Below are 26,238 nucleotides of genomic sequence, written 5' to 3'. Positions count from 1 at the left end.
GAAGTTCCTAAAAATTATTAATAGAACTGTCAAACATAGAAGAGTATTTACGAAATACTACACTTTGAGAAACATTAAGATTTGTTAACATATAAAAATTCTGACTTGGTAAAAACAACATGTACCTATAAATAAAAGTAAAAATTAACATTATGTTTCAGTAGTGACATCATGGACAATGTTTTAAACCATTTATGATTTTTCCCCCTTTGGAGGAAGTTAAGTAACCACAAGACTTCAGCCCTGTATCAGTCCCAAGGAAGAGGATGCAGCACTGAGACCCACAACTCCCTTCTGACACAATCTGGTTTCTCCATTTCTGGTTTGGTTTGGGGAAGCGAATGGGGGAAAAATCCAAATGACCTATTTCCCATTACCAAAGATTCTCGAACTCAAAATGCTTAACACCATGCCAATCTGTCTGATCACCTTTGCAGTGACCAATGAGGAAGAGAGATAGGAAGAATGCAGGACCTCTGGCAGAAGCCAGTAGAAGATTTCATCTTGTTTTTTAAATTTTTACCTGGCTTGCACACAAGTGTGATATTAGTTCTTATTTTCTTGCCATGACCACAATCATCACCATCTGAATAAGAGAGCTGAATGTTTCCTTTCTCTTTTATGGGAGAAGAAATAAATTTTCCCAGATTTTTCCTTCCATTCTTATCTGGAAGAGAAAGGGGGAAAAAGGCAGAAGATGTGGTTAAAAATTATCATGCAGACAAAATGTGTTAAAAAAAAAAAAAAAAAAGAAAGAAAGGGAGGGAGGGAGAGAGGGAGGGGAGGGAAATAAATCAGCCCAAACCCAGCAGGTGCAGCCCTTCTCCAGCCTACCTAACCCATCAGGGCAGTCGATAGGTTTCCCTAGAGAGCCACATTTGACTAGATGTTAACAGCCATATCAAGGTCCTACAGGGTCATCCATAGGCTCAGCAGCAAAGTTCCGTGAACTCCCAGGGCAAGAAAGACCAAATGGCTTGCAACATGCATCAGCGCCAACCGTAATGTGACACTGTCCCTTACTGTCAGGGCTTTAGCTACCCCAAGACACCAAGTATTTTGAAAGCACAGCCAAAGGGTGAGAATGTGTCTCATGACCAAAGCAGAAACTAACAAAACCTGTTTAGCAACCCAAGCAGGAGGCCACTTACTTCTTGGTTCATTTGCTTTTTATTATAAAGGATTAAAACTCTGTTCCAAAGTCCATCTTACGTAAAGACATGGACATGCCTGAACCTGCTGTGAGAGACACATCAGCAATTCTGAATACTGGGCTAATTCCTAAAATCCACCCAAGGCTCATAGTTCCTTTCTGAATGCTTATAACAGATTCTCACTACTCTCATAGCCTGGCATTTTCAAGGTGAAGTCATAAATGACAAAAATGAATGTGCTAAATATCTGTATCAAATAATTGAGAAGTCTCTGCATGACACTGATGGGACCAAAACAATGACAGCACAAGGAAACAAAGCATACAAGCCCCTCCGATCACTAGGGCTACAGCTGAGATTACACTTCCCTTAAGCCATAACTTTTAAACAACTCTAGGCAATAAAGTTGTTGAAAAAAATAACATCACTAGGATACAAATGCTGGCAATGTTATTCTTTAGGTTACAAACTAAAAAGATGACATTGTATCTTCCACATGGTTCCTTCGGTTCCCAGTTATGGCTGTAGCCCATGTCAGGAAGTTTCAGCCAACTTCAGGACTCCAGAGGGCATCAAGCAGTTACCGACATTTGAGTTAGGAATAACAATGTTTTACCATTCTTTATGTGAATGCAGAAAAAGGAGGCTTAGATGACCACAGGATGGTCTAACTCATTCCAAACTGGAAGCAGCTGAGCGCCACACGCCCTGGAAAGCATCACCTAGATCTTCCCTCCAGGCACAACTCACCCACTGCGCACACTGCCGCGTCCTCGGGACACCCTCGTGCCTTGCCTTCCTGCAGCACCCTGTGACAGATATTAATGAAAAAATGCTTTTTCTCTGTGTCTGTCTGGCTGCCATCCACGGCTTCCCAATTCTGCTCTGGTTCTGTAACAAAACAAAGGAGTATTTTAGCCAGAAGCAATGCTGATTTCTGTATGAGTCACAAACGGTGATTAAGCCAAAGGTCAAGGGCCCAAAGCTCCCAAAGCGCTTAGTCACTCAATCCCCAGCACTCACGTTCTGGAACCCGGCAGACTAAAGGCACAAAAACTCACCATGATTCTCAGGCTTCTCATTCAATGTGACAGAGACAAACTACACCCCAATACCACTTCAGAAGAGTACGCCCAACTTGGGGGTAGAGAACTAAATAGCAAAATTCTCCCAAACCCACAGTACAAAATTAGAAACTGAAAACCCGATCAAGAAGCCAGCCTGTGTCCTGGGACCTGGTAGAGTGGTACACCATTGATAATGCACCCAGCTCAGCCCCTGGGAAGGCCTGTGCAGCTAAAAGAAACCAGCAACCTCTTAAACATCTGCAGACTGACTACAGGACAGGATGCGTGGTACCACAGAACACAAGCAGGTACCGTGGGTGGCCGCTGAACTCACAAGGCTCGTGAGCCGGTCAGTGTGAGCAGACGCTGATCAGGCGCCTGCAGGAGGTGAGGGGGCACCAACAGAGTGTCAGGAGCACAGCAAGCAAGTGCGAGGGCGTGGCCACAAAAAGCAAACCACACCGCAAACAGTCGCTGAAGGAGTTGCTCTTGGAAAGTGTGTAAAGGAGGAGGTAAAGATATAAAAATACACATTCTCATTTGAAACATTTTGCGGGTTGGGTACTAGGGTTTGGAAGGCAAAAACCCCATGACTCATCAGTGGTGATACAGTACATTTGGAGAAGTACATTCCAATGTCAACAGCCTGAAGAAACATACAAGACTAGGCATGTGAACAAGGACCTGCCCTAAACACTGGAAGTTTGGGGTGGAGCCAGGGGGGCTGTATAGTCTTATTACAAGCAGTAAGGAAGGGTTTCAGCTCTCACCTCATAATTTCCTTAGGGCTATCTACATGCAAATGCCACAAAATATTCCAGATTCCAAGAGACCAGAGCTATGTTAGGAAGTCTGTAGATTGAAAAAAATGTATCTCTCCATATCTCACAGATCCTAGGTTGTCTCTTATACACAGTGATGCTTAAAAAAAAAATGTTGACTTAAGGATCTAACAGCACCACCCGGTTTACTGTAAGAAACTCAGGCCTGGAGAACAGCTCGCTCAAGCAAACACGGCAATACCAGTCGTCAGCCAGGTCTCGGACTCTGCGGCTAGAACTCTTCCGCTTCACAAAAAACTAACGTCTTCACTAGCACACATGTGCCAGAATTAACAACAGCAGCATTCCCAAGAGTGCACAGGGTGTTTACCCACGACAACACTGACAGCACTCACTGCCCAGGCGGTTCACAGTGAGGCAGGTTCTCAAACCCTCCGCAAGAGGGATTCCTCTTTCTAACCTAGTATTTTCCAGACCAGGTGGGACTCAAAAGACAGCAGCAGCAATCCTGTCACCACTGCTTTTTTTTTTTTTTTCCTTAAAAAAAAAAAAAACCGAGATACACGTGCAGAGCGTGCGTGTTTGTTACCTAGGTATGCATGTGCCATGGTGGTTTGCTGCACCTACTGACCCACCCTCTAAGTTCCCTCCCCTCACCCCCAACCCTAAACAGACCCTGGCGTGTGCTGTTCCCCTCCATGCCCACATGTTCTCAATGTTCAACTACCACTTACGAGCAAGAACATGCCGCCAGCAGTTCTGTGACTCTTCTAGGTGGTAACTGCGTGAAGCAAGTCATTCTTTCTGCTTCAGGTCATCTCTGCCTTATGAAGGCAACTGGCTTCCAGGCCAGTTGCACCTAATTTGAGCTGCCAATAGGGTAAAACCAGCAATGCCCGCATCAGATTATCCCCGTTCGAGACTCCCATTCTTATTATTCCATCTGCTCTGTTTCCTGCTAAATTCCAAGTCCCCGAGGGCAGGGGACATGCTTTGGGGGGCGCTGCTGCCCCCTGGGCATCTCTTCCAGTGCCTGCTGTGCAGCAGTGAGCTCAGTCTCAAGGACAAGCCTGCTGCACACTGGGGCAGCACTGAACAGCGGCCCAAGGCACACCTTCTGCCTATAGGATCCAAACAGAAGAATCCTGGGGCAGAGGCTGCAGATCCCACTTTAGAGACGGAAGAGAGGCAGTGTGTAAACGGGTGAAAACTCAAGGTCAAAAGACAGCAACTGAACCACAGCTCCACCCTGTGGGCCTGAGAGTTACGAGAGAATATAGCCTGAGAGTTAGGGGAGAATATGGGAAGGCTGTTACAGAGAGAAAAAAACTTTTACAGGGAAAAAAAAAAAGCCAGCAAGCTTCTAAACACAGAGAACAAGGCCTGACACCGTGTAGGTGCAGGGCAGTTTACATGCAACTATGATGAGCCCAAGGTAACCTGACCAGAAAACAATAATGCTGGTCTCAAATTCAGATATTTCACCTCCCCACCCAATGCTCCCTCTAACAATTCATACAGCTACATGAAAAATGGGGGTGGGGGGGGAGGGCTGTGACCCAGTCCATTGACAAAGAAAATAGTAACAGCATTTCAAAAGTACTCCTGGGAAAATGTTCCCTAAACACGTGGTCTGAGACCCACATGGCAAGGAGGGCAGTACCTGCATGGCGGGCCAGCGCAGACAGGTCATAGCGCTTCTTCCCATCGGTGGCACCGCAGAGGAGGTCTTCCTTCTCTTTAACACAGGCATATTTCGTGTCCCAAGTGAAGAAGTAGGTGCAGTCAACCTCACCTGTGAATACAGGAGCTCCTTTCCCATCGTTACCTGTACAATTCAAGAGGAGAAATTTAAACTCCATACATGACCCAAACTGAAGAACAGATAAGGAGCAAAGAAGAAACTGAACAGGACCAATGCCAACTGCCCAGTTAAAATATTCAGGTCCAGATTTGTTAGAGACCATGGGGGTCTGAGATGAGAGATGCTTCTATGAAGCTTCAGATGTTTAACCCTAAGCCCTCAGTGGCAGGCAGGATGCCTTTCACCTTGGGAGATGCTGACAGAAGGCTGTGTGTAAGAAAGATAAAATGGGGAGGAACGCAAGAGCAGTGAGTGGAACCCTCTGCTCCCAGGCTGTGGTCGGCTCCCAGAGGCTCCTGGACATCTCTAGGTGACACTGGGGACTCACAGAAAGGAGGACAGAAATGAAGCTCTAGTTCCCAGAGCACCGCTGACTTAACAATGTGACGCTGAACAAGACAAGTTCTCTGGGGCTCATCCCTAAAGTGAAAGCAAGAGTGGAAAACATCTACGGTCAGCCACTCCCAGCAAAAGCACGCCAAGGTCCTATGTCAACCCCGCAATGTTAGTGACACACCTCCTTACAGTACCAGCATTCTGTGGCTCCGTCAGTTCACCTGTCTATAATTTGCTCCTCCAATCAAGCCTCTTCTACCACCAAGAGTGAGCCCCCCAGGCTTCCCATCCAACAGCCAGAGCAGTTCAGGTCTAAGTCTGAAAACCAGCTCTTCACAGGCCATGTCCCCATCCCACCGACGCTGAGACTCCGCAGGCTTTACTGACTTGCTCCTTGTTGGAAATCCTATCCCTGAGCCTTTCCAAGCTAGGGGGCAGTGGGCACAACACTCCTTTTCCCACCCCTGATAGTCTGATAATCCTCGTCTGAGCCTCCCACCACGCGATCTGCCTCCTTGAGGTTTGGTGTCATGAGCTATGTAATGATCTAAGAAAAAGGAAAGGAAGATTCTGTACCAAGAGCAAATGATACCGCGATTGTAATTTCTACCAAATCTTTAATATTATCATCATTATAATTCTAATAACCGGCCACAGCACAATCTCAGCCAGGCACTGAGCTCGGCATCTCAGCTGTATAAGGGCAAGCTGCAGAAAAACAGGCTCTGTTTAAGTACTTTCTGTATATAGTCACATGCTGCCTAACAACATTTGGTCAACACCAGACCGCATATACAACAGTGGCCTCAAAAGATTATAATACTGTATTTTTACTGTACCTTTTCTATGTCTAGCTATATTTAGATACTCAAATACTTACCATTATATTACAACTGCCTGCAGTATTCAGTACACTCACATGCTGTACACACTTGCAGCCCAGGAGCAATAGGCTCCACTAATAGCTTAGGTGTGCAGTAGGCTATACCATCTAGGTGTGTGTAAGTGCACTCTATGATGTCCACACAATGACAAAATCGCCTGACACATTCCTCAGAACATATCCCTATTGTTGAGTAACATACGACTATATCATTCTATATATTAATCTATTTGATCCTCAAAACCCTATGGCAAAGGTACAATTTTAGCACCATTTTGTACATTTAGGGTGGCTAAATAATTTGCTTATGGTCTCATAACTAAAAACTAGGGCAGCTGGGAATCAGACCCAAGGATCTGGCCTCATCCACGCTCACACCCACAAGGCAAGATCTCCCCACTCCACTGCGGGTCTTCTTTTTTTCTATTTTTCTTCCTATTCTTCGGTTTTCCTCTCCTGTGCTTTTTCTTTGGTTGGCTGGCAGCCCCTCAATGTCCACACCTCTTCCCTGTAAGTCTGAGACAATATAATGCCCTTCTCATATCCTCCTCATCCATTTCGATCTTTTTGGATAATGATTCTGTCTTCCCAGCATCCCCAAATGAGATCAGCACACTCTCAAAGATCTCAGCCAAGTCATTAATAAAAAGCCCTGAACAGAACAGGGCCAAAGGAGGGCATCACAAGGTTGGAGGGAGACTCAGACCACAGCAGAGCAGCCCAAGCCAGCAGGAAGTCCAGGTGAGCCAGCTGGGGTGATGTGGGAGCCAGAACCAAGCTCGGGCACCAGAGGGGCTGGGCACATGGGGAAGACCCAGGCTATAACCCTAGGGACTGGGGACTAAGAGTAGGGGAGATGTGATTCAGAGTACAGAGATGGCTAAGTAGGCTAGAAGGTGAGAACGATGAGAAATGATGAAGAAGCTGAGGGAAGCAGGGAATGCTCAGACCAGATGGGAGGTGCATCCAGAGGCCATACTGATTTTCTCATTCACAGGTCAGATGTATGTCACACCCTTGCTGAAAATCCTTGGGACTTCACAGATTTCCAGATATAGTCCAGCTCCTCTGTAGAACATACAAGCTGCTTACAATCCTGCACACTCATCGTTCTAGGGTCATCTTCAGCCACATTCCCAGCATGTGACCTCTGACCTGCTTGCAGCTTCCCCACTCCATGCCTTTGAATGTCTCAAGGCCCAAGACCTACAGCCACCCCAACACAGGACCGGCATGCTCCCATGTAGCATGGCTCAAGAAGCACTTCCTCTTCTCTTAACTGCCTGACCCCTGCACCCAGCCCAAATCCCAGCCAGCTGACCTTGATGCCTTCCTCCTGGTAAAGAAGCAGAGTGACGACACGAAGCACTAGCCCTACTGTGGCATGCACTGCCCCAAACTTCCATCATCATGCTCCTTACCTCTCTCTGCTTCTAGTATGTGAACACCTAGAGAGCCATCTATCCTCACATCACCCTCCAGCCTCGTAGGGCCTAAGCAAATACGTACTAAAAAAATGTGTGTATTGTGGAAGTAACAAAAAGAGCCACACAGAAAACAAGGACAGCAATGGCAGACCTGTAAAGAAGGGCACCCCGGGGCAGGCAGTTGTTGAGGCATTTTCGAGAGCCTTCCCAGCAAGAGCCTGGGCTTGGGCTGGTTCTTTGCTTGCTTGCTAGGATGCTCACAGGGGCATGGTGCCACCAGTGCAGGGGTGCCTGACTGTCTCTCCCACCGCAGACATGATCTTCATGGGCTTCGAGAGCACAATTCACATCATGTCCAGCTGCCTCTCCCACATCCCACAGTGAATGCTGTAGGAACCCACCCTGTGATCAAGCCATCCAAAGCTCTGCCATAGAAAAACATACAAAACACACGGAAGCAAGGGCCAGAAAGACACTCCGGTTAGGGCAGCACTTGGGCTGTAAACTGGGCTGGGCTCTAGAACAAGTGCTCTGAGCAGTAGTGGGTTGGCCTACAGGGTGCCTGGGGTCACAGCCTGGGGTCAACAGATAACACAGGTCTCTGATGATGATGGAATCCCATTATTTCTCTACAGCTACAACTGAGTCTACAATCTTCAAGATATGGACAGTGGTGCTGCTTTTTGAAATGCCAGTGCCTTGGGGACTCAAAGGTGCTTCTCATCACTCAAGAGAAAGCCATGCCCTCAGCTTCAATGTCCCCAGTGCTGTTTTGCAATCCCCAGATCCAAACTCTACCACAGGGCCACCACTTTGCAAAAAGGATAATCTTGATACTCATTACATAAAAGAAGCGGTCACTCAATCGAAATTGGCAAGCCATCCCACCCCTGCTGAATCTGTCCTTGCTTTAGTTTAGTGTGCACCAAAATTCAAGACGAAAACTTTCCCAACAAGCTCAGCGCTGGGCCCATTCCCAAAACAAGCAGAGAGATCCGAGGAAAATGCAAACAGGATGTGTGTGTCCACTGGGGCAGTGGGGGTAGGGAAAGCGTTACTCCAGGAGAGAAAACTCAGTCCGGGGCTAAAACTGGCCAGTCCGAAGAAGGACATCTGACTCTTCCATTCGACGTTCACTTCCAAGAACACGCCTGTGCACACACACAAGCACGTGCCCATGAACGCAAAAAGGAAGGGCTGAACTCCAGTGCACACCTACCTGCAGTTTTATTGCACTCGAAGTTTAAGACGCTCATCCGCTGAAAGCCTGAGCTGCACTCATCGCCGCCAGAATATATCAAGGTGAGGTCTCCATCCGAATACCTAGATTTTGGTGAATAGAGACAAATGTGTTTGGTAGAACCAAGAAAGAAACTTGAATCTTTTTAAATGTTCGCAGTAAGTCTTTTGCATAGACCAACAAATCACTACTGACATAAAACAGCAAGCTCTCTAGCCGCTAGGAAAAAAAATATCTACAGGAAATGAGTTCCAAATGTATGGGCTTGACATCCTCTTGCTTCAAAGTAGTAACTGGCTGGAAGAAAGAGCTGAAGGTTTTGCTGTGAGCATGAAGACTTCTCTTGTTCTCACTTTTAGATTTTGTACAAAATAAGTAACACCCAAGAATCAGCCTTCGTAACAGCCGCCATGAACACAACCATCCCTGAGGGAACAATACTGATCCTGAACAACTTGAAAAAAGCAAAAATAAAATGTTTACAATGCAGTGTTTTGGCAGATATTCCACGTTTTTAAAAAGCTCCAAGACCAGTTTTTGGGGTTTTAGTTTTCTATTCCTAATTCTGGAATCGTAATTGCCCATAACACATTTTCAGGTAAGTGCATCTTCATCCTGTTTTTATGAAGGTTAACTACCAAGGTCAACAGAAATGCACTAAATGCATTTTTTTAGTTGTTTAAAATTTTCTATAATGCTGATGGTACTTCAAATTCTCAAACTGCCAGCAAAAAATCAAAACTCCTTAAAAACAAATTTTAAAATAAAAAAGCCCTATCAACTGTAAACTCATTAAATAATTTTCCTACAGTAGGGGCCGTACAAACAGAAAGTTTATAAAGCACACCGTTCTAACAGAAGCACTCTTACTCTCAAGTCAGGAAAAACATCTGATTGTTTAGTGACAAATGGCAACTTGCCGAAGTTAATAGGAAAGAATGCAGACATAACTGATTTTCCTGTACCTATGGAAAATGGAAAAAAGAAGAAGAGGAGAGGGAATTATGTTTCACAAGAATACACAAAATTCATCTGAAAATTATGCAGGCCAGGTCCCATGGCATGCGCCTCTAATCCCTACACTTTGGGAGGCCAACGTGGGAAGATCTCTGAAGCAAGGAATTCAAGATCACCCTGAGCAACATGGCAAAACCCCATCTCTACAAAAACCACAGACATTAGCCAGGCATGGCAGTGTGTGCCTGTAGTCCCAGCTACTCAGGAGGCTGAGGTGGAAGAATTACTTGAGGCAGGAAGTCAAGGCTGCAATGCACCAAGACGGCACCACTGCACTCTAGCCTGGGCAACAGACCACAATCCTGTACCAAAAAATACAAGGAAAAAAGAAAATCACACAGAGGCTGTTGACGTACCGGAGGGTCTGATTCCGGTATCTTCCTGCTGCTTTGACTTGAGTGGTATTGCTCTTTTTCACTTGGCAGACTGCAGCTTGTTTTTTATTACACAACTGTATTTCAGTTTCTCCACAGACATTCAAATAAAACAAATATTCTGTCCCATCTGAAATATAGTATGAACCTAGAAACAAGGAGGATATTAACAAGAAGAGGTTTGTTTTATATCAACGGGCGTTAGAAGGTTACAGTCTTACTTAGTCAAACCTGAATCCTACTTCTGCAACACCAGCCCAGACTATGGCTCTCTCCACCCAGGAGCATGCATGGAGTGACTCGGCCCCTACTCTTCCATTCCCTCTCTCCAACCCCTTCTTCCTAAGCAGCACCAGGAGGCAGAAGGCACCTGCTCACCTCCGCTCTGGGCAAGTGGTGTGAGGTCTATGGAGACATCCTGCTGCTCGCTGCTCAGAGAACAGGTTGTACTTTCCAGGTAATCTCTGTGGCAGGCATACTCGGTAATCCACTCAATTTCATAGCGGCAGTTGGATTTAGCAGTGAGTTTGGGAATGGTGCCCTATCAGAAACAATGTGAAAGAAGCAAAATAAAAAATGTTTCATGCGGCTTAAATGCAGATTTTCCACACTTATGAAAAGCTCAAAGACAGGCTGTTAAGTTTCTACATTTTTGCTGTTTCTGTTTCTTAAATCTGTTTTTTAATAATTGCCTGTAACACATTAAGATTATTTGACTTCTAACAACTCGGTAAAGTTACTTTTATCTTAATTATTTTCCTAAACTCATATTTTTTTCCATGTGACTTGTAACACCTCCATTTACTTTTTATACTCTATTTCCTTTCTGGTCACTTTCAGAGAGACACTCAAGCTTCGGCCAGTGAGCACCTAGACTCAGTGGCATGTGGCTATCACTAGGACGTTGGCAAGCAGTAATAGGCTATGCAGACTGCATGGTCCACTCAGCACTTTCCACAAGGTGCTCAACTGGAGTGGTGAAACCCCGACACTGAGCAAACATCATCATGTGTGTGCACATCCAGGGATGAGGTCCACAGCCCCTTTGGGGTCCTGGCACCACCATAATCTGTACCCACTTCTGCTCCTGGGTGAAGCTAGGGCACCACCCAGACACAAACCTGACTCTGCCATTGTGTTGCTACTACAGAACAGGAGCTCCACCATTCATCTTCAACGTGAGCCATGAAGGGGGTTGATGGGATCCCTGCTCACCAGGAAAGTCACTGCCATCTTTTTAATTGTCCTTGGGAGACACGTCTTTCTAATTGGGCTTAGCACCAGGCACAGCAGTGCTGCTTCCCAGCACCATCCATTCTGTAAATACTCACTGAGCACCTGCTATACACCAGGCACTAAGTCCCAGGTATACAAACAGGTGGCACCCAATTAGTAAGTTGCAGAGTTGCTGGTCCAACCCTCTTCTGCCTGACTCAAAATCGATGCTTCTGCCCCCTTGGCTCAGTGCAGTCTGACACACAGTGACACAGACCCCAAGGCTCCGTAAGAGAAGCCAGGCACAGAAAGCCACACCGTGCAGGATTCCCCTGACATAAAACATTCAAAAAAGGCCAATCCACAGAGACAGGAAGAAGGTGCACAGTTGCCAGGGCTTGGGATGTGACTGGGAAGAGACTGCTAATGGGCCTGAGGTTTCTTTTTGGGGTAACAGAAATGTAAAATTAGACTGCGATGATGATTGCACAGTTCTAAAAAAAAATACTAATAACCACTGAATTCTACTTTTAAAAAAACTGAATTTCATGGTATGTAAATTCAACAAATTCGATAAAGCATTTTTTTAAAGATCTATATGACAAAGTGTTTACTAAATACCAGCTCCTAAAATCATTAGAAACTGCTTAAACAAACTGCCCAAGCATTACAGAGTCCAAGCACATGCCACACACAGTCTGCCCAGTGAACAGTGAAGCCTGAACAGAAACCTGACTGGGTGTGGTGGCTCACACTGTAATCCCACCACTTTGTGAGGCTGAGGCAGGTGGATCACCTGAGCCCAGGAGCTGAAGACCAGCCTGTCCAACATGCCAAAACACCATCTCTACTAAAAATATAAAAATCAGCCAGGCATGGTGGTGTACGCCTATAGTCCCAGCTACTCAGGAGGCTGAAGTGGGAGGACTGCTTGAACTGGGGAGGCGGAGATTGTAGTGAGGTGAGATCATGCCACTGCACTCCAGCCTGGGCGAAAAAGTAAGACCCTGTCTTTAAAAAAAAGAAAAAGGAAAAACAAATGTGTGTTGGTGGGGGAACATCCTGCCCCACTAATAATAAATCAGCCTCTTCTAACACCAAAAAATGTCCCATACCTCTTCGAGGAAAAAGGAGAAAAACTCGTAATTCTCTTGACTATTATAGTATAAAATGATTCTTACCAAATGCAGAACAAGTAAAAAGGGAAAACACTAAAAGCACTACCACCTGAGAACATCTCACCAGGCTTAAAAGATTTCAACTCACATCTGTAGATACAAATAAAAAGTATCAATAAATATTCCTCTCCATTCATATTTAGAACAAACATCAGACAGTCAGGCCTTCGTTCAGCTGATAGCACATGGACGTGGAAGGCTGGGGACAGAAAGTAGCAAGCTGAGCCCTGCACTGTCTCCATATCCCACACACACTAGGCCAGCTGCCAGTCTGACATCAGAGCACATTCCACATTTGCTTGGGGGCAGGGGAGTGTGGTTCTCTGGCAAAAGAATTCAGCCCCTCCCTACTTCGCCAGACTACTGAGAAGGCAGAAATAAACTAAAGGAAAGCCATGCCCTACCCATTCCTTCCTGGGGGACACCTCCTTTCCATCAGCACCTACCCCTGGTTAAAACACTTAAAGAGGCACTGGAGACTCAAAGACAAGTAAGTCTCAGCAGCCACATTCAAAGAGTTTACAACTTTGCTGGAGATTTCATCAAAAGCAGAGTGCACAGCAATAAATCGGCCTTTCATGGGGGTCAGGGGAAAGGCACAGGTGGGGGGATTTAGGGGCAGATTGGGAAGAGACAGGAAGGGAAATGCTCCTCATAAGAAATCACAGGCCTGAAATTATACTTCGTTTTTCCACTGTTCACTAAAATCAACCAAACTACAAAAATAAAAATACCTGTCCATGAACCACCTAAAATCATCTCACAGAGACTAGAACAAAACACCATCCCACTATATGGGAGGCCCCTCTGGGTTGGTGTAAAAAAGCAAAAGGCAAAATGAAAACGGCTCTCCCTGAGTGAGCCTCATGTGACAGAAGCTATTCCAGGAAGCTCATGTTTTCCTGAGAGCCCACCAGTACCTCCGTCATGGCTCCCAGCTTCCTGCATCCAGGCCCACCCTGTGCAAAGCCCAGACACTCGCATGCACAACCCAGGCCGATGTGTGCCCCTCTAAAGTCACCAGAAGACAAGCTACTTACCTCTCTGCGCTCCGATGGGCAAACAAACGTAATAGTCACTGCGGGGCTGTGACCGTCACAGAAGTCTAGCTTTCCCGCCTCTTCCCTCGCGTAACTCAGGACAAGCCTGGGAGAGCCACATTGAGAGACAAGCATTACAAAAGTAGAAAGTGCCTCCAAATTTAGGTGTTGCCCTGAGCATCCAGCACATTCACTTAGGGGGAGAGGGTACAGAAAAAATATTAACAGATAAAAGAAGCTATGGTATAAAATGATTTCATTTCATTTCCATTTGAAAAAAAAGTTTTAAGTAAACTCCAATGAGTGTTATCTTGTTAAAAATCAAATAAAGTAACCAGCAAATAAATATGATATATTAGGAATAGCTGGCTGGGTGCAGTGGCTCACGCCTGTACTCCCAACACTTTGTGAGGCCAAGGTGGATGGATCATCTGAGGTCAGAATTCGAGACCACCAACATAACAAAACCCATCTCTACTGCAAATACAAAAATCAGCTGGGCATGGTGGTGTGCACCTGTAATCCCAGCTACTCAGGGAGCTGAGGCAGGAGAATCATTTGAACCTGGGAGGCAGAGGTTGCAGTGAGCTGAGATTGCACCCCTGCACTCTAGCCTGGGCAACAGAGTGAGACCCCGTCTCAAAAACATTTAAAAAAAGGAAAAAGCAAACCTGTTTGATCTGCTTCATGTCCCAGAAGAAGGAAAGAAAAAAAGGAATATAAAAATTATTTCTAAAAAAAAGAAAGGAAGAAACACCGTTTGAGTAAAATAAACAAAAAAATGTTGTGAGATAACAAAATTAATTTTTTTAAAAAAAGCACACAAGCAAGCCAAGTGCATTTTTGCTCACAAGTATAGTCAATCATTCCTCTTTATACAACAAATCCTAAGTGCAAGCCAAAGTTTTGTTTTGTCTTAACCCCACAGCACCTGCCTGGCAGTTGCGGAACTAGGGTTCTCTTCCAGCACCCAAACCGCGATCCAACACAGCCCCCACCACCAGGGTTTACTGCACTCAGTGGGGAATGAGCCCAGTGCCTCTGGCTGCCCACTAGAGAACAGCTCATCACAGATGACCTGCCTTTTCCAACAAGCAAAGCTCACACTTTTGCTCAGTGTCCCACATTACTAAATCGTCACTCACACTCATTTGTTTTAAGAATTGCCAGTGTATCACGTAAAGACACTGTTATGGACTGAACTGTTTCCCCTCAGAATTGGTATGTTGAAGCCCTAAGCAACAGCTCAGCATGTGACTCTATTTGGAGACAGGGCCTTTAAAGAGGTAAACAAGGAAAAAGGAGGTCATGTGGGTGGGCCTCAATCCAAAATGACTTGTCCTTATCCGAAGAGGAGATCAGGACACAGACCCCCACAGAGGGAAGCCCATGTGAAGACATAAAAAGAAGATGGCCGTCTAACGAGCCAAGGAGAGAGGCCTCAGAACAAAGCAGCCCTGGTGCCACCTTCTTCAGACATGCAGCCTCTAGACTGTGTAGGAAATAAATTTCTGTGGTTTAAGCTACCCAGTCTGTCATATTTTCTTATGGAGGCTGAGCAAACTAATACAGACACACATATAGAAAATTTCAAACATTTTTCTCCTTAGGTTATGCTCAAGTATTTTCTTTGGACAGAGTGCACATGCAGACACTTCTTTGGACAGAGTGCACCCTATAACCACCCAGACATGCCATGAGCTCCAGAGTAGAGTAAGCACAACAAGGTGCCTACCACAGGCCCCTAAATGGGGAGAAAATGTAAATGCTTCATCTAAGTTCAGTATATGGTCACGTGCAACACACTGGGGTAAGGCAGATGTCTGCCAAGTCGAGCTACAAAGGCAGTACCAGAGCATATGTAAACTGCACAGCAGATTAAAAGGAATGCCATTTCCCGCTGGGAATGGGGGTGTCTGTCATGTTCAGTGAAGGTCACCAGCAAACTGTCCCTCCTGTCCCTTGCCCTCCCAAGATGAGAAAACAAGAGACACAAAATCAATTTCACGGGTGCCACAGAATGAAAAATATCAGAAGGCACCTCAAGACAGGCATTATTTCGTGAGGCAAATGAAGATATGTAGTATGGACTGGATCATGAGATGTATTTTTACTGCTGTGAGAGACGAATGATTAGAAAGTAGACATCAAGCACACCAGCATATTTGACTCACAGCAATGACCAATGATCTCACAAGCACATGCAAAGCAGTAACTGCAGGGACTATCTCAAGACCTGCTACAAAAGATGTTCCTGCAGCTCCCTGAAAGTCAGGTCCTTGCTGGAGATTAAAAACGCCAACAGCAGTGGCAGCCTCAACTGACCTGTCCTTGCGCACCAGCTTCAGTCCCTCCTGGGGTTGGCCAACATCGAACGCCTGGTCTCCTCTTACCAGGCAGGCAGCAGTGCCAGGGGGACAGGCCCGCAGCTGTGAACCTGGGTCCCGTAGTGTGTCTGAAAATCACGTATTACATTAAATCAGATTAAGTGTCAGGAGTGGTAATCACATGTACCCTTAGATCTGGGGTCCCTTTAAATAAATTATTGAATTCCTAAAAGTCTCCCTAAGTAACCATTCTGAAATCTTGGGCAAACCACTAACCCTCCCCAAACAAAGCTCAGGATGAAGGAATGTAAAGTACTGGGTCTGCACGGGTATAGAAGAGGTGTCCAGGAAACAGGCTATTATGTTGTTTGTAGTTAAGAGATGTACCCATCCTCTGGCTTGAGCTACAATGTTAGCATTATCCTCTTTCAAGCTACAGAGACTAGAAAATGCAGGCACTCCACAGATCACTGGAACAATCAGGAGATTAAAGAAACCACAGCTCTGGGTTCAAATCCTAAATCAACCACTTACTATCCCTATAACATCGGTCTAACTACAAAACTATCCAATTGCCAGCGTGCTACTGCACAGGTCTTCGGGAAGATTAAAGATGAGAACATACCGAGACTATGTCCCGAACACCACGCAGGCTTGAGAGACTGGCAGTAGCAACAGCTATGATTACAGCTGGGTTGCTCTCTACCACACATTTCTATGGTCATGACCCAATACCTTACATAATAGTATACTTCGGGATTTACCTGTTTACTATGCATCTTTTCTCCTATCTAACTAAAGCTCCAGGAAAACAGGAACTGTGGTGTGTTCAGTGCTATAATTCAGTGCCTGGATGAGTGCCTAGCGCATAGGAGGGATTCAAAAAACCCTTTTCCCACGAATGAGTGTGTGAATAATCTCACCTCTCTTCAGTTTTATCTGCCATATCAATCAAAGATGGGAAGAGTTATCTACCTTCTGCAGTAAGGAGGCACCAGCTAGTGAAGAGGTAAGCAAATCTTTAACTCCCAAGCCCTCCAAACACAGGGTGGAATTATGAAATTTCACAAATGGGCTGCTTTGTTCCACCTATTGTATCTGCTGTGCCACAGGCTCCTTGCCCTCAAGGGGACTCAATTTCAGACAAACCACTTGGTATACCAAAGGCATAATATACAGTAAGCACCCTGAGAATGCAAGGAGGTAAGTTCGTGGTGGCAAGACCGAAACTATCCATGAGGTTTTGAGGGTCACATGCAATCTCGGCTTGAGATTTGGGGCAATTTCTGGGGAATGGAGAATGTCTCAGTCAAAACTGGGGCACCTTTCCTATGAATCAAAGTCATTCAAGCTCAGCTCCAATTGCCAGTAAATTGCAAAGAAAAAACTTTTATAAGAAAATATCCAGCAAATTTAGATGATCTGCAAAATGTTAAAAGACCAGAAACCTAAATGTTTTCCAAATCAAAATAGCATATTAATTCAGAAATCAATAATCCACAGCTCATCGACTTTATAACCAAACTTGAGTTACAGACCCCTTTTATGACAAAGACTGTATTAGTCTTTTTCCAAAGACCCATAAAAGTTACCCTTGGAGAACAAAAGAAAGATGTAATACTCTAACCCCCCAAAAAATCTAGTTATCACTGGTTACTTTTGGTGAGCCCAGAATGGGGTATATTTACTGTTTTTAACTGTTTAGAAATAATACACAAACAAGATAGTATAATGTATATGTACAATTTAAAGAATAATTATAAGTTAACCCTCATCTACTATCCAGCAAGACTTCCACATACTGAGTTTTTTAGAATTTTCTCTAAACTTTTCTAAGGGCAAAGCATTATGTACTACTTGAGAAATAAAAACCAAAGAAAAACACTAAAAATGACCTTTTGATTAGTTAATCACTAGCAGAATTTACTCATGGCTAGCACTGTAGAAGGAAAGTCCTGGCCTACAGGACTTAACAATTCACAGAGCTTGAGGGAAACATCAAGCCAGGTATTAGAAACCTGGCTTAGCAAAACCAACTAAAGGCCAGTAAAAGGCTTAGTAAAACTTTTCATGGCCCTTTTTAGATAAAGAGCATTTATTTACAGCCTTCCGTTAATTTATCAAAGATGCTAAAGCTACTCACACCAGTTCCGGCAAGTACAGAAAAAGTCAGGAAAAAGTCAGCTTCGGTCAAAATATGCATCCTGATCAAGTACTCAAGTCTTTGATCATCCCTTCTTCTTTTTGACCCAGCCTGTGACTCAGAGCCAAGTGATTCGGGCACACACAGAGAACAAGACCAACCCTCACTACTATAGAATCTTGAAACCCAAGGTGTCTGGCCGAGAGAACACCCACATGGAACGGACCAACAGTTTGTACAGAATGTGCAAGGGTTGGGGAGGAGGCATGGAATCTATTAGGGGAGAAGAGGTGGGTTGTGCAAAGAGAACATCTTTTGGGACAAAAGCTTTCTTAGAGGACCTCATCAGTAACATGGACATGCAAAGAGAAATAAAGGTAGAAGGGCAAAGATATTGAAGCCATATAAGAAATCCCTCACCATCACCCCTTCAGCTCCACAAAGATTCATACCTATGTCTCTACAAACATTGATGAATAGAGAAGTGTCCGGATCAGAGTCATCCACCAAGTAGGCACCACTAAGCTTGATCAGAGGATTGAGATCATGCTTCTTCAACTCTGTATCAAATGCATAGCATGGCACCTGAAAGGGAGGAAGAGAAAAACAAGTCTTCAATATACATCTTGGTCAATCAGAAAAGTTTATAGCCAATGTCACACAATACCGCTCTTCATTCCTTAGGGACTATCATGCCATGGTGTCCCCTAATAACAAAAGTACCCAGGCCAAGGTCAATAAATGCCTTCGCTCCTCTGTGTTTTCAGTATCTCTTCTCACCTACATGAGGACTGCAATCGTCTCCTCCCACTTGCATCACCAGGTTTTCCCTCTCCACTGGATCATCTCCATCAGCATGCCAGAAGACTGACTACCTCACAAATGTCCTTCTGGGTCCCTACTTCCCCCAGCTATCATCTCATGTCTCTGCAACTTAGAGCAAAAATCCTTCAACTGTCCTTACACATCTCCTCCTCTTCCGACCTTCCCTTCTCTCTTGAACACAGTCACATCGGCCTGCTGTCTCCCACTCCTTCAAAACCCCACTTACCAGGTCACCCACAACATTTCTGCTGACACATCCAGCACTCATGTGCCAGCCTTCCCCTTACATGGTCTCTCGTGGCTTTGGATGCTACTGATCATTCCGCATCTGAAACCCCTTCTTCCTGTGGCTCACATCCACAGGCTCCTAGTTTTCTTCTGCCTCACTTCCTGCTCTTTCTCAGCCTCCTGGAAACACCTCTTGCCTTCCCTCTGACTGACTCTAAATGCAAAAGTGTGCCACAGCTTACTGAGCAGCCCTCTTTCCTGTCTATGCTCAGTCCCTTGGTGACCTCATGCATGGTTATAAATGTCTGCCAGTGACTCCCAAATTCATGTCACTAGCCTTGACCTTTCCACAGAACTGTAGGCTTGCATAGCCAATAATAGCAGAAGCTATGTTTATAAGCACAGACTCAAAGCAGAAAGCCTGGGGTTCAAACTCTGGCATGAACACTTAGCATGACCATGAATGAAGTTAACCTCTGTGCCTCGGCTTCCCTACATGTCACACTGGAATAATGGCAGTTATTCCTTCATGGGGCTTCTGTAAGGCCTGAGTGAGCTAATGTATATGAAGCTTGAGGTACAGCTCCTGGCTGGCTGGCATAAGGGCTGTTTATTGCTGTTTATCATCATCACTTGGGTATACAAAACCATCTCAAATGTAAGATACTTAAAATGAGCCTTTGATTTCTCCTCCAAAACCTACTGTTTCCCCCGTGTTCCTCATCTCAACAAATGGCACCATCATTCAACCAGTCACTTGGGCAAAACCTTAAGGTCCCCCTGCCCCACTGCCACTTTCTCTTACAGTCTACATCCAACCAGCAGCAAGTCTCACCAGCTCTCCCTTCAGACTAAATCCTGGATCCACTCTCTTCTTACCACCTCCACCATTGCCACCCTGTCCAAGGTACCGTAATCTCTTGCCTGCAATAGCATCTTCACTGCCCCCCGCCAGTTCTATCTTCAATGCCCTACTACCTCAGCCCATGTCTCCACAAGCACAGGACTGGCCGTTTAGAATTAAATCTCCCTGTACAAAGCAGCTTCCCATTACACTGAGAAGGAAATTCAAACTACTTCATGACACCGCCCTCACCGCCCTACCCTCTCCTCACTCTATGCAGCCACACATACCTCTTGATGCAGTTCTGCCCCACTGAAATTCAAAGTCCTCTCTACCTGAGATGTGCTTCCCCAGATATACACATGGCCCTTTCCCTTACTTCATTCAGGTCTCTGATGAAACACCACTCGTAGTGAGGCCTTTTCTGACACCTTTACCTGAAACAGCACTCTCCACTTCTCTCTGTCTCCCATACTCAGCCTCACTTTTGTTTACAGTGCTGTGATATATGATACCAGGTACTGCTATCCGTTGACTTGTCAGTTTCCCCCCACTAGAATGGGGCTCCTTGAGGACATGGGTTTGTCACTGAAGGCTAAGGACGATGCCTAGAACATAGTGAGAGCTCAGTAAATATTGGTTCCATAAACCGTGAAGATGAGTTCCTCCTCTGGGTATTTCAATCCATCCTTACCCGGTTCTAATTTATGACCAGTCTCTCATACCTATGAACTAACAGTCTTTTTAAAAACATCAAGAAAGTCCATTGTTAGAGTTGGTAAGACCCTGCACTTTAAGAGGGCGCCTCTTTCTTTGTTTTACATAGATTTAAGAGGAACAAGTGCAGTTGTATTACATGGATAGGACACAGTAGTGAAGTCTGTGCTTTTAGTGTAACCAACACTGGAATACCATATATTGTACCCATTAGGGAATTTCTCATTTCTCATCACTTACCACCGTCCCACCTTCTCACCTTTCTGAAGCTCCAATATTTATTATTTCAGTCACTATGTCCATATGTATGTATTATTTAGCTCCCACTTATAAATGAGAGTATGTGGTATTTGACTAAGTTATTTCACTCAAGATAATGGCCTTAAGTTCCATCAATATTACTGCAAAACACAGGATTTCATTTTGTCTTAAGGCTGAATGGTATTCCAAGGTATACGTGTGTGCACGCGCACACACGTGTGTGTGTGTGTGTGTGTGTGTATGCGTTCTTTATCTAGTCATCTAGCTGAGCATAGCTCAGCTTCTAGGGAGGCCTCAAGAAGCATTTACTCATGGCAGAAAGTGATGTGGGAGTAAGCATGTCACCCAGCAAAGGCAGGAGCAAAGTGAGATGCCACACACTTTGAAACAATCACATCTCAAGAGGATTCACTCACAATCATGAGGACAGCACCAAGGGGATGGTGCTAAACCATTCATGAGGGACTACCCCCTTGATTTCATCACTTTCCACCAAGCCCCACCTCCAACATTAGAGATTAAAATTCAACATGAGATTTGGACAGGGAAAAAATCCAAACTATATCAGGATCTGTGCTCAGATGGTGAAACTGCCCCAGACTGCAAGACTCCCTGCCCTGGACAGAAACCATGGCTCTGAGGCCACATCTTTGCGGTACAGTTTCATGAAGTGGGGGCACCCAACTTCCACATCACAGTAAGAACTCAAGCCCAAGAATGAACCCTCCCACAGTGAAAAAGGCCCTGGTCACCAAGTGAACCATGACTATGTGAAACATCCCTATAAGTCTTATTTCCAAAATAATACACGCATCATTTTAACTACCTCTTCCAAAGAATATTCTAAAATTTCATGTTCTCTGCAATCATTTCAAAGCAGTTTTCTTATTTTCCATGGATAAATTTCCTAAAATGTTATCTTTTAGACTGAAGCAATTCACAGATAGGTCTATTTACAAAAGTTAACTGCTTCATATTTAGCTTTCAAATTTCTCTTAGAAATAGGCTATCAAATCTGCATGGATGCTGTAATCCACTAACCTTTTTCCCAGTCCTGCTGTCAGAGATTCGTGGAGAGCTAACAGAGTGAACAAAGGACCTACACCTGCTCACAAGCCTCAGGGGCACCATATCCTCAAAGCGAAGTCGCGTGTCGCCTAAAATACTTCTCAGACACCTAAGTGTTTCTACTAATAATGGAGGAGGCTGGAACCTCTAGTGCTCAGAGGGTATCGGCGCACGGAGCTTAAGCCTACCACCAACCACCCTGACACAGAAAGGCAATGAAAATAAAAGAAAGTTATTGCCACAGACTATAATTGGGTTACAGTAAAAAGCCAGAAGTGCCCATTATCCTGCAAATCTAAAGCTTGTCATCCCCAGCAAGTTTATACAAAAACATTAACCAAGAACTGAGTCAGTGCACTAAGACGCAAGAAAAGATGCAACTCTCTAGCCGGCAAAATGAAAGGCTATGATGGCAAGGGAGCAAGACGGCATATGGCAAGAAGGGAAAGTCAAAGACCTCTTCACTCTGAAAATAGCTCCATTTCACCAAGACACTTAGAGGATTCCAAGTTGGCAAGATTGGCAGGCACCCTGCTTGGGGCAGGTAGTAACTTCTGGCTGTCTCCCTACTCCAAAAAGGAAGAGAAGACATGCCTCATACCACACTCCACAGATTGGAGTATGCATCGGAAAAACAGTCAAGGCTACTGCGGAACGTCCTCCCACTTCCTGTTACGGCAAACACAGCAATGGAGACATTCATAAGACCAGGAATTTAGCAGCCTGGGGAGCGAGGTTGTTTGCCAGCTGCAACACACCCACATTGAGTTAATGCTGTTTTTTATATAATAATCTTACTTTTATAACCCTGGTAAGACTACCAGCAGGCTAGTTCTGAATTTTGCCTGCTCCCAAGGGCACTATGGTAGGAGGTATATTTACACAATGCTTTAAAAAAATAATTATCTTACAGGCCCCTACCAGAATCCACTGAACAAACTATAACAATAAGTTTAAAGGTGCTATTTGGAACTAACATAATTTTTGCCAATCAAGATCATTCTAAATGTGACAGAGCAAAACTAATAAATAAATGAGACATCAGTAAAAACTGTAGACATTGTAGAAAGCAAGACTATACTGACACTAAACCAAACTGAGATATTTTTTCTTAGGGAATGAGCGTTTTGTAAGTAAATAAACCCTTAATATGTTTTAAAGTTACCATACCATCACCCGTAAGGTGTAATCAAATCAAACTGAAAACAGAAAAAAGGGCATATACTTTATTAAGATTTGCTAACAGTGACAGCACTACATTTTTAGCAGTCATCATGCTTTTCAGTTCTTTCTATTTAATTAATCTATCCCTAAGGCAAAAAAAAAAAAAACTGAGTTAGTGAATATGGCTATGTCCTCCACACCATTAGTCTATGGGCTCTCTGAAAGCAATCCAAAACTTAACAAAATTCCTACTGCTTAGCTCACAATAGGCTCTCAATAAGTGAAAACTCAATGAATAAAGCACCAGCTGCCAACTACACCTGAAGAGATAAGAGAACAAATTACAAACATTTCTCATGCATCTTCCATCTGCTCCTAAGAGAAATTAAATGTCCTCGTTTTGAGAAAACCACAGACTATACCTCCCCACTCCCACCCCAAAAACTATTTAGAACACAAATCAACACATTTTTTTTTTTTTAAACGAAGAGCTATATGGTATCTACATTTTGGGTTTTGTAGGTCACATAGGTCCCTGTGGCATATTCCTCTTTGTTTTGTAACAATCCTGTAAAAATGTGAAAATCATTCTTAGTCCTGGGGTTGTACAAAAAAGGGCCAGGGCAGGCTTTGACCCATGGGCTGTAGTTGGTGATTTCTGACCCAGAGAAAACAAACTGCTATTCATTTATTTTTAAAGCAATTTTTTCCTAGGTGGTAGAAGACACAACTGCCAATTCAGCAACGTGAGGTAAGAGGTATACTCAGATAAAACAGAAAAAAAAAAGGGTATCATGATCAGGTCGGAAAATCAGAGCCCAGAAGAATATCTGTGGGACTGAAAGGTCTGGGGTCTAACAGGAGAGCAGAGGGCACCGCTGTGGTTGCAGCCTCCAACCTCTCACAGGAAGCAAACTCAGATTTGGCCAAATGGACACTTAAGCGTGACTGTGTGTCCTCACCCAAATTTCGTGTCAAATTGTAATCCTCAACGTTGGAGGCGGGGCCTGAGGAGGTGACTGGATCATGGGGGCAGATACCACGTACCCCTCCTTGCTTGTTCTCATGACAGTGAGTTCTTCTGAGATGTGGCCATTTAAAAGTAGGTGGCACCTCCCCCTCCCACTCACTCCCTTGGGCTCTGGCCACATGAGGTGTTCGATACTCTTTTGCCTTCCAGCCAAACAGTAAGTTTCCTGAGGCCTCTCCAGAAGCAGATGCTGCCATGCTTCCTGTACAACTTGCAGAACAGTGAGCCAATTAAACCTCTTTTCTTTATAAATTACCCAGCCTCAGGTGTTTCTTCATAGCAATGTGAGAATGAACACACAGTACTCCCACCCTCACTCCCACCCCTGAAACAGATGTCTGCTTTGAGATGCTTTTCCTACAGCTAACAATGTCATCTAACAGCTTTACCTAAGTTTTTAAATGAAAGTTGACGTTTGACACTACTTTCTAAATATCAGCCTTAATTCTTACCACTTTAAACTTTTATTTTTCATAGACTGCTCCTTATGTCTTTTTCTGGGAGGCAATATTTTTCCACTTCCACTTCCATATGAAATTGCTTTTCCCTTTACAGATGACCATATTCGAAAAAATTAGTGAGTTATTATTCAAAATTAAATTTGAATTAATTTTTTAAAAATAAGTATTTCCTTTTGCTTTATTAAACTGCATGGTATTAAGCTACCAGTAAAAATTACTCATTACAACCATTCAGTAGTTCCTGAATCCTTACAATCTTTGAAAATTCTTAAAAACAGAATAGAGATAATTAACTAAGATTGTTATCAAGGTGAGAACAGGAAACTCCCTTTAGGATCTAGGGTGGTGGGCATGGAGAAGTGGCAGAAGAAACAGTCTGATCTTCCCCAGGGCCAGGGAGAATCAAGTAGCAGAGCAACATCAGAGTGCCCACGCTGGGGAAGAGGACATTTCATTATTCCACAAGAATGACCTGCCCGAGAGATCCATTAAACACCACAAGTTAATAACAACGTAATGTGTTCTTGCATATCACTAAAAGAGTAGATTTTAAGTGTCCTCACAACACAAAAACTGTAAGTATGTGACATAATGCACACATAATTAGCCCGAGGTAGCCATTCCACAATGTATACCTATTTCAAAACATCATGGGGCACATAACAAACACATATAGGTGTGTGTAGGTTTATATATATCTTGACCAAGGAATTCTGGGTTCAAATAACAAGCAGCAGACATAACAATAACAGAAATCTAGCAATCCCGTCTCTGAGGTGAGCTGGAAAAGAATTTAAGGGTCACCTGGCCTGGACTCACACTGCAGCCAGAAGTCAACCCCAGGCTGCGGAGAGGGACAGAGAGATTTAACAATACAAACAGGTAAAGGAGACTTCCAAGAGCGGGTGCAGCACAGGTGGAAAGCCAGTTGCAAAGGAAGATGAAGCAGTCAAGGTCAGAAACAGATCTCTCCCGCAGGTATAGTGAATACTCTAAGCCCAAGTCCAACCATGTCACTTAGTTTACTGAGCTGCATAGCACCAGAAACCAAAAACTAACTTGCCCTATATGGATGAGCCATTCTATTTCCAATCTGGACCAAAAATCACATCCTATGATATTTTAAATGCCCTGTCCTAAAAATAAGAACGACTCAGAAAAGTTTTAAAAATTAAATTCACATGGTTTATCTGCTCAAATGCAATTTGAAAGCTAAAAAAGATTTTCACCCCAAAAGATTAGAATCAGTATTTGAAAGATAAAGGTCCCCAGTGTATATTTCATAAGCACGTAAGTTTGAAGTTCCCATGTTACCTCCTTATTTGCTTTAAATATGTCTTTCTTGCAGGCTGCAGTGGTCCTCCACTCAAAGTAGTGCACACACTCTGTTGCAGTTACAAATTCAGGAGTTCCCTATTAAAAAAAAAATTATAAGTTACCATACCACATATTTTTAAAAATTCTTCTTTAAAATTAGAATGCAGTAAAGGCTACTAAAATTCAAAGAAAGCAGCAGCAAGAAGGGCAGGGGATACAACTGCTTTAATTAAATGGGGTCATTGAGAGGTTCCCAAATCTGAAAATTCTGAGACA

The 26,238-nt window shown here is 44.2% G+C and overlaps 1 protein-coding gene across 1 annotated transcript in view; it reads right to left on the bottom strand.

Annotated features, from left to right (window-relative positions):
- IGF2R (insulin like growth factor 2 receptor) overlaps positions 1-26,238 on the bottom strand; it is a 122,934-nt gene that overhangs the window by 54,865 nt on the left and 41,831 nt on the right. The window contains exons 4-13 of the mRNA XM_078370419.1: positions 25,960-26,058; positions 18,500-18,632; positions 15,903-16,032; positions 13,578-13,683; positions 10,523-10,685; positions 10,127-10,292; positions 8,733-8,836; positions 4,667-4,831; positions 1,905-2,045; positions 524-667 (exon numbers count right to left, since the gene is read on the bottom strand). Of these exons, the coding sequence (XP_078226545.1) occupies positions 524-667; positions 1,905-2,045; positions 4,667-4,831; positions 8,733-8,836; positions 10,127-10,292; positions 10,523-10,685; positions 13,578-13,683; positions 15,903-16,032; positions 18,500-18,632; positions 25,960-26,058 (1,351 nt within the window). The remainder of the gene's footprint in view (positions 1-523; positions 668-1,904; positions 2,046-4,666; positions 4,832-8,732; positions 8,837-10,126; positions 10,293-10,522; positions 10,686-13,577; positions 13,684-15,902; positions 16,033-18,499; positions 18,633-25,959; positions 26,059-26,238) is intronic.

This window comes from Callithrix jacchus, chromosome 4 (assembly GCF_049354715.1).
Source record: "Callithrix jacchus isolate 240 chromosome 4, calJac240_pri, whole genome shotgun sequence".
Lineage (NCBI taxonomy): Eukaryota > Metazoa > Chordata > Mammalia > Primates > Cebidae > Callithrix > Callithrix jacchus.
Note: the sequence above shows the minus strand (reverse complement) of the source record. Positions and strands in the feature narration are given on the sequence as shown.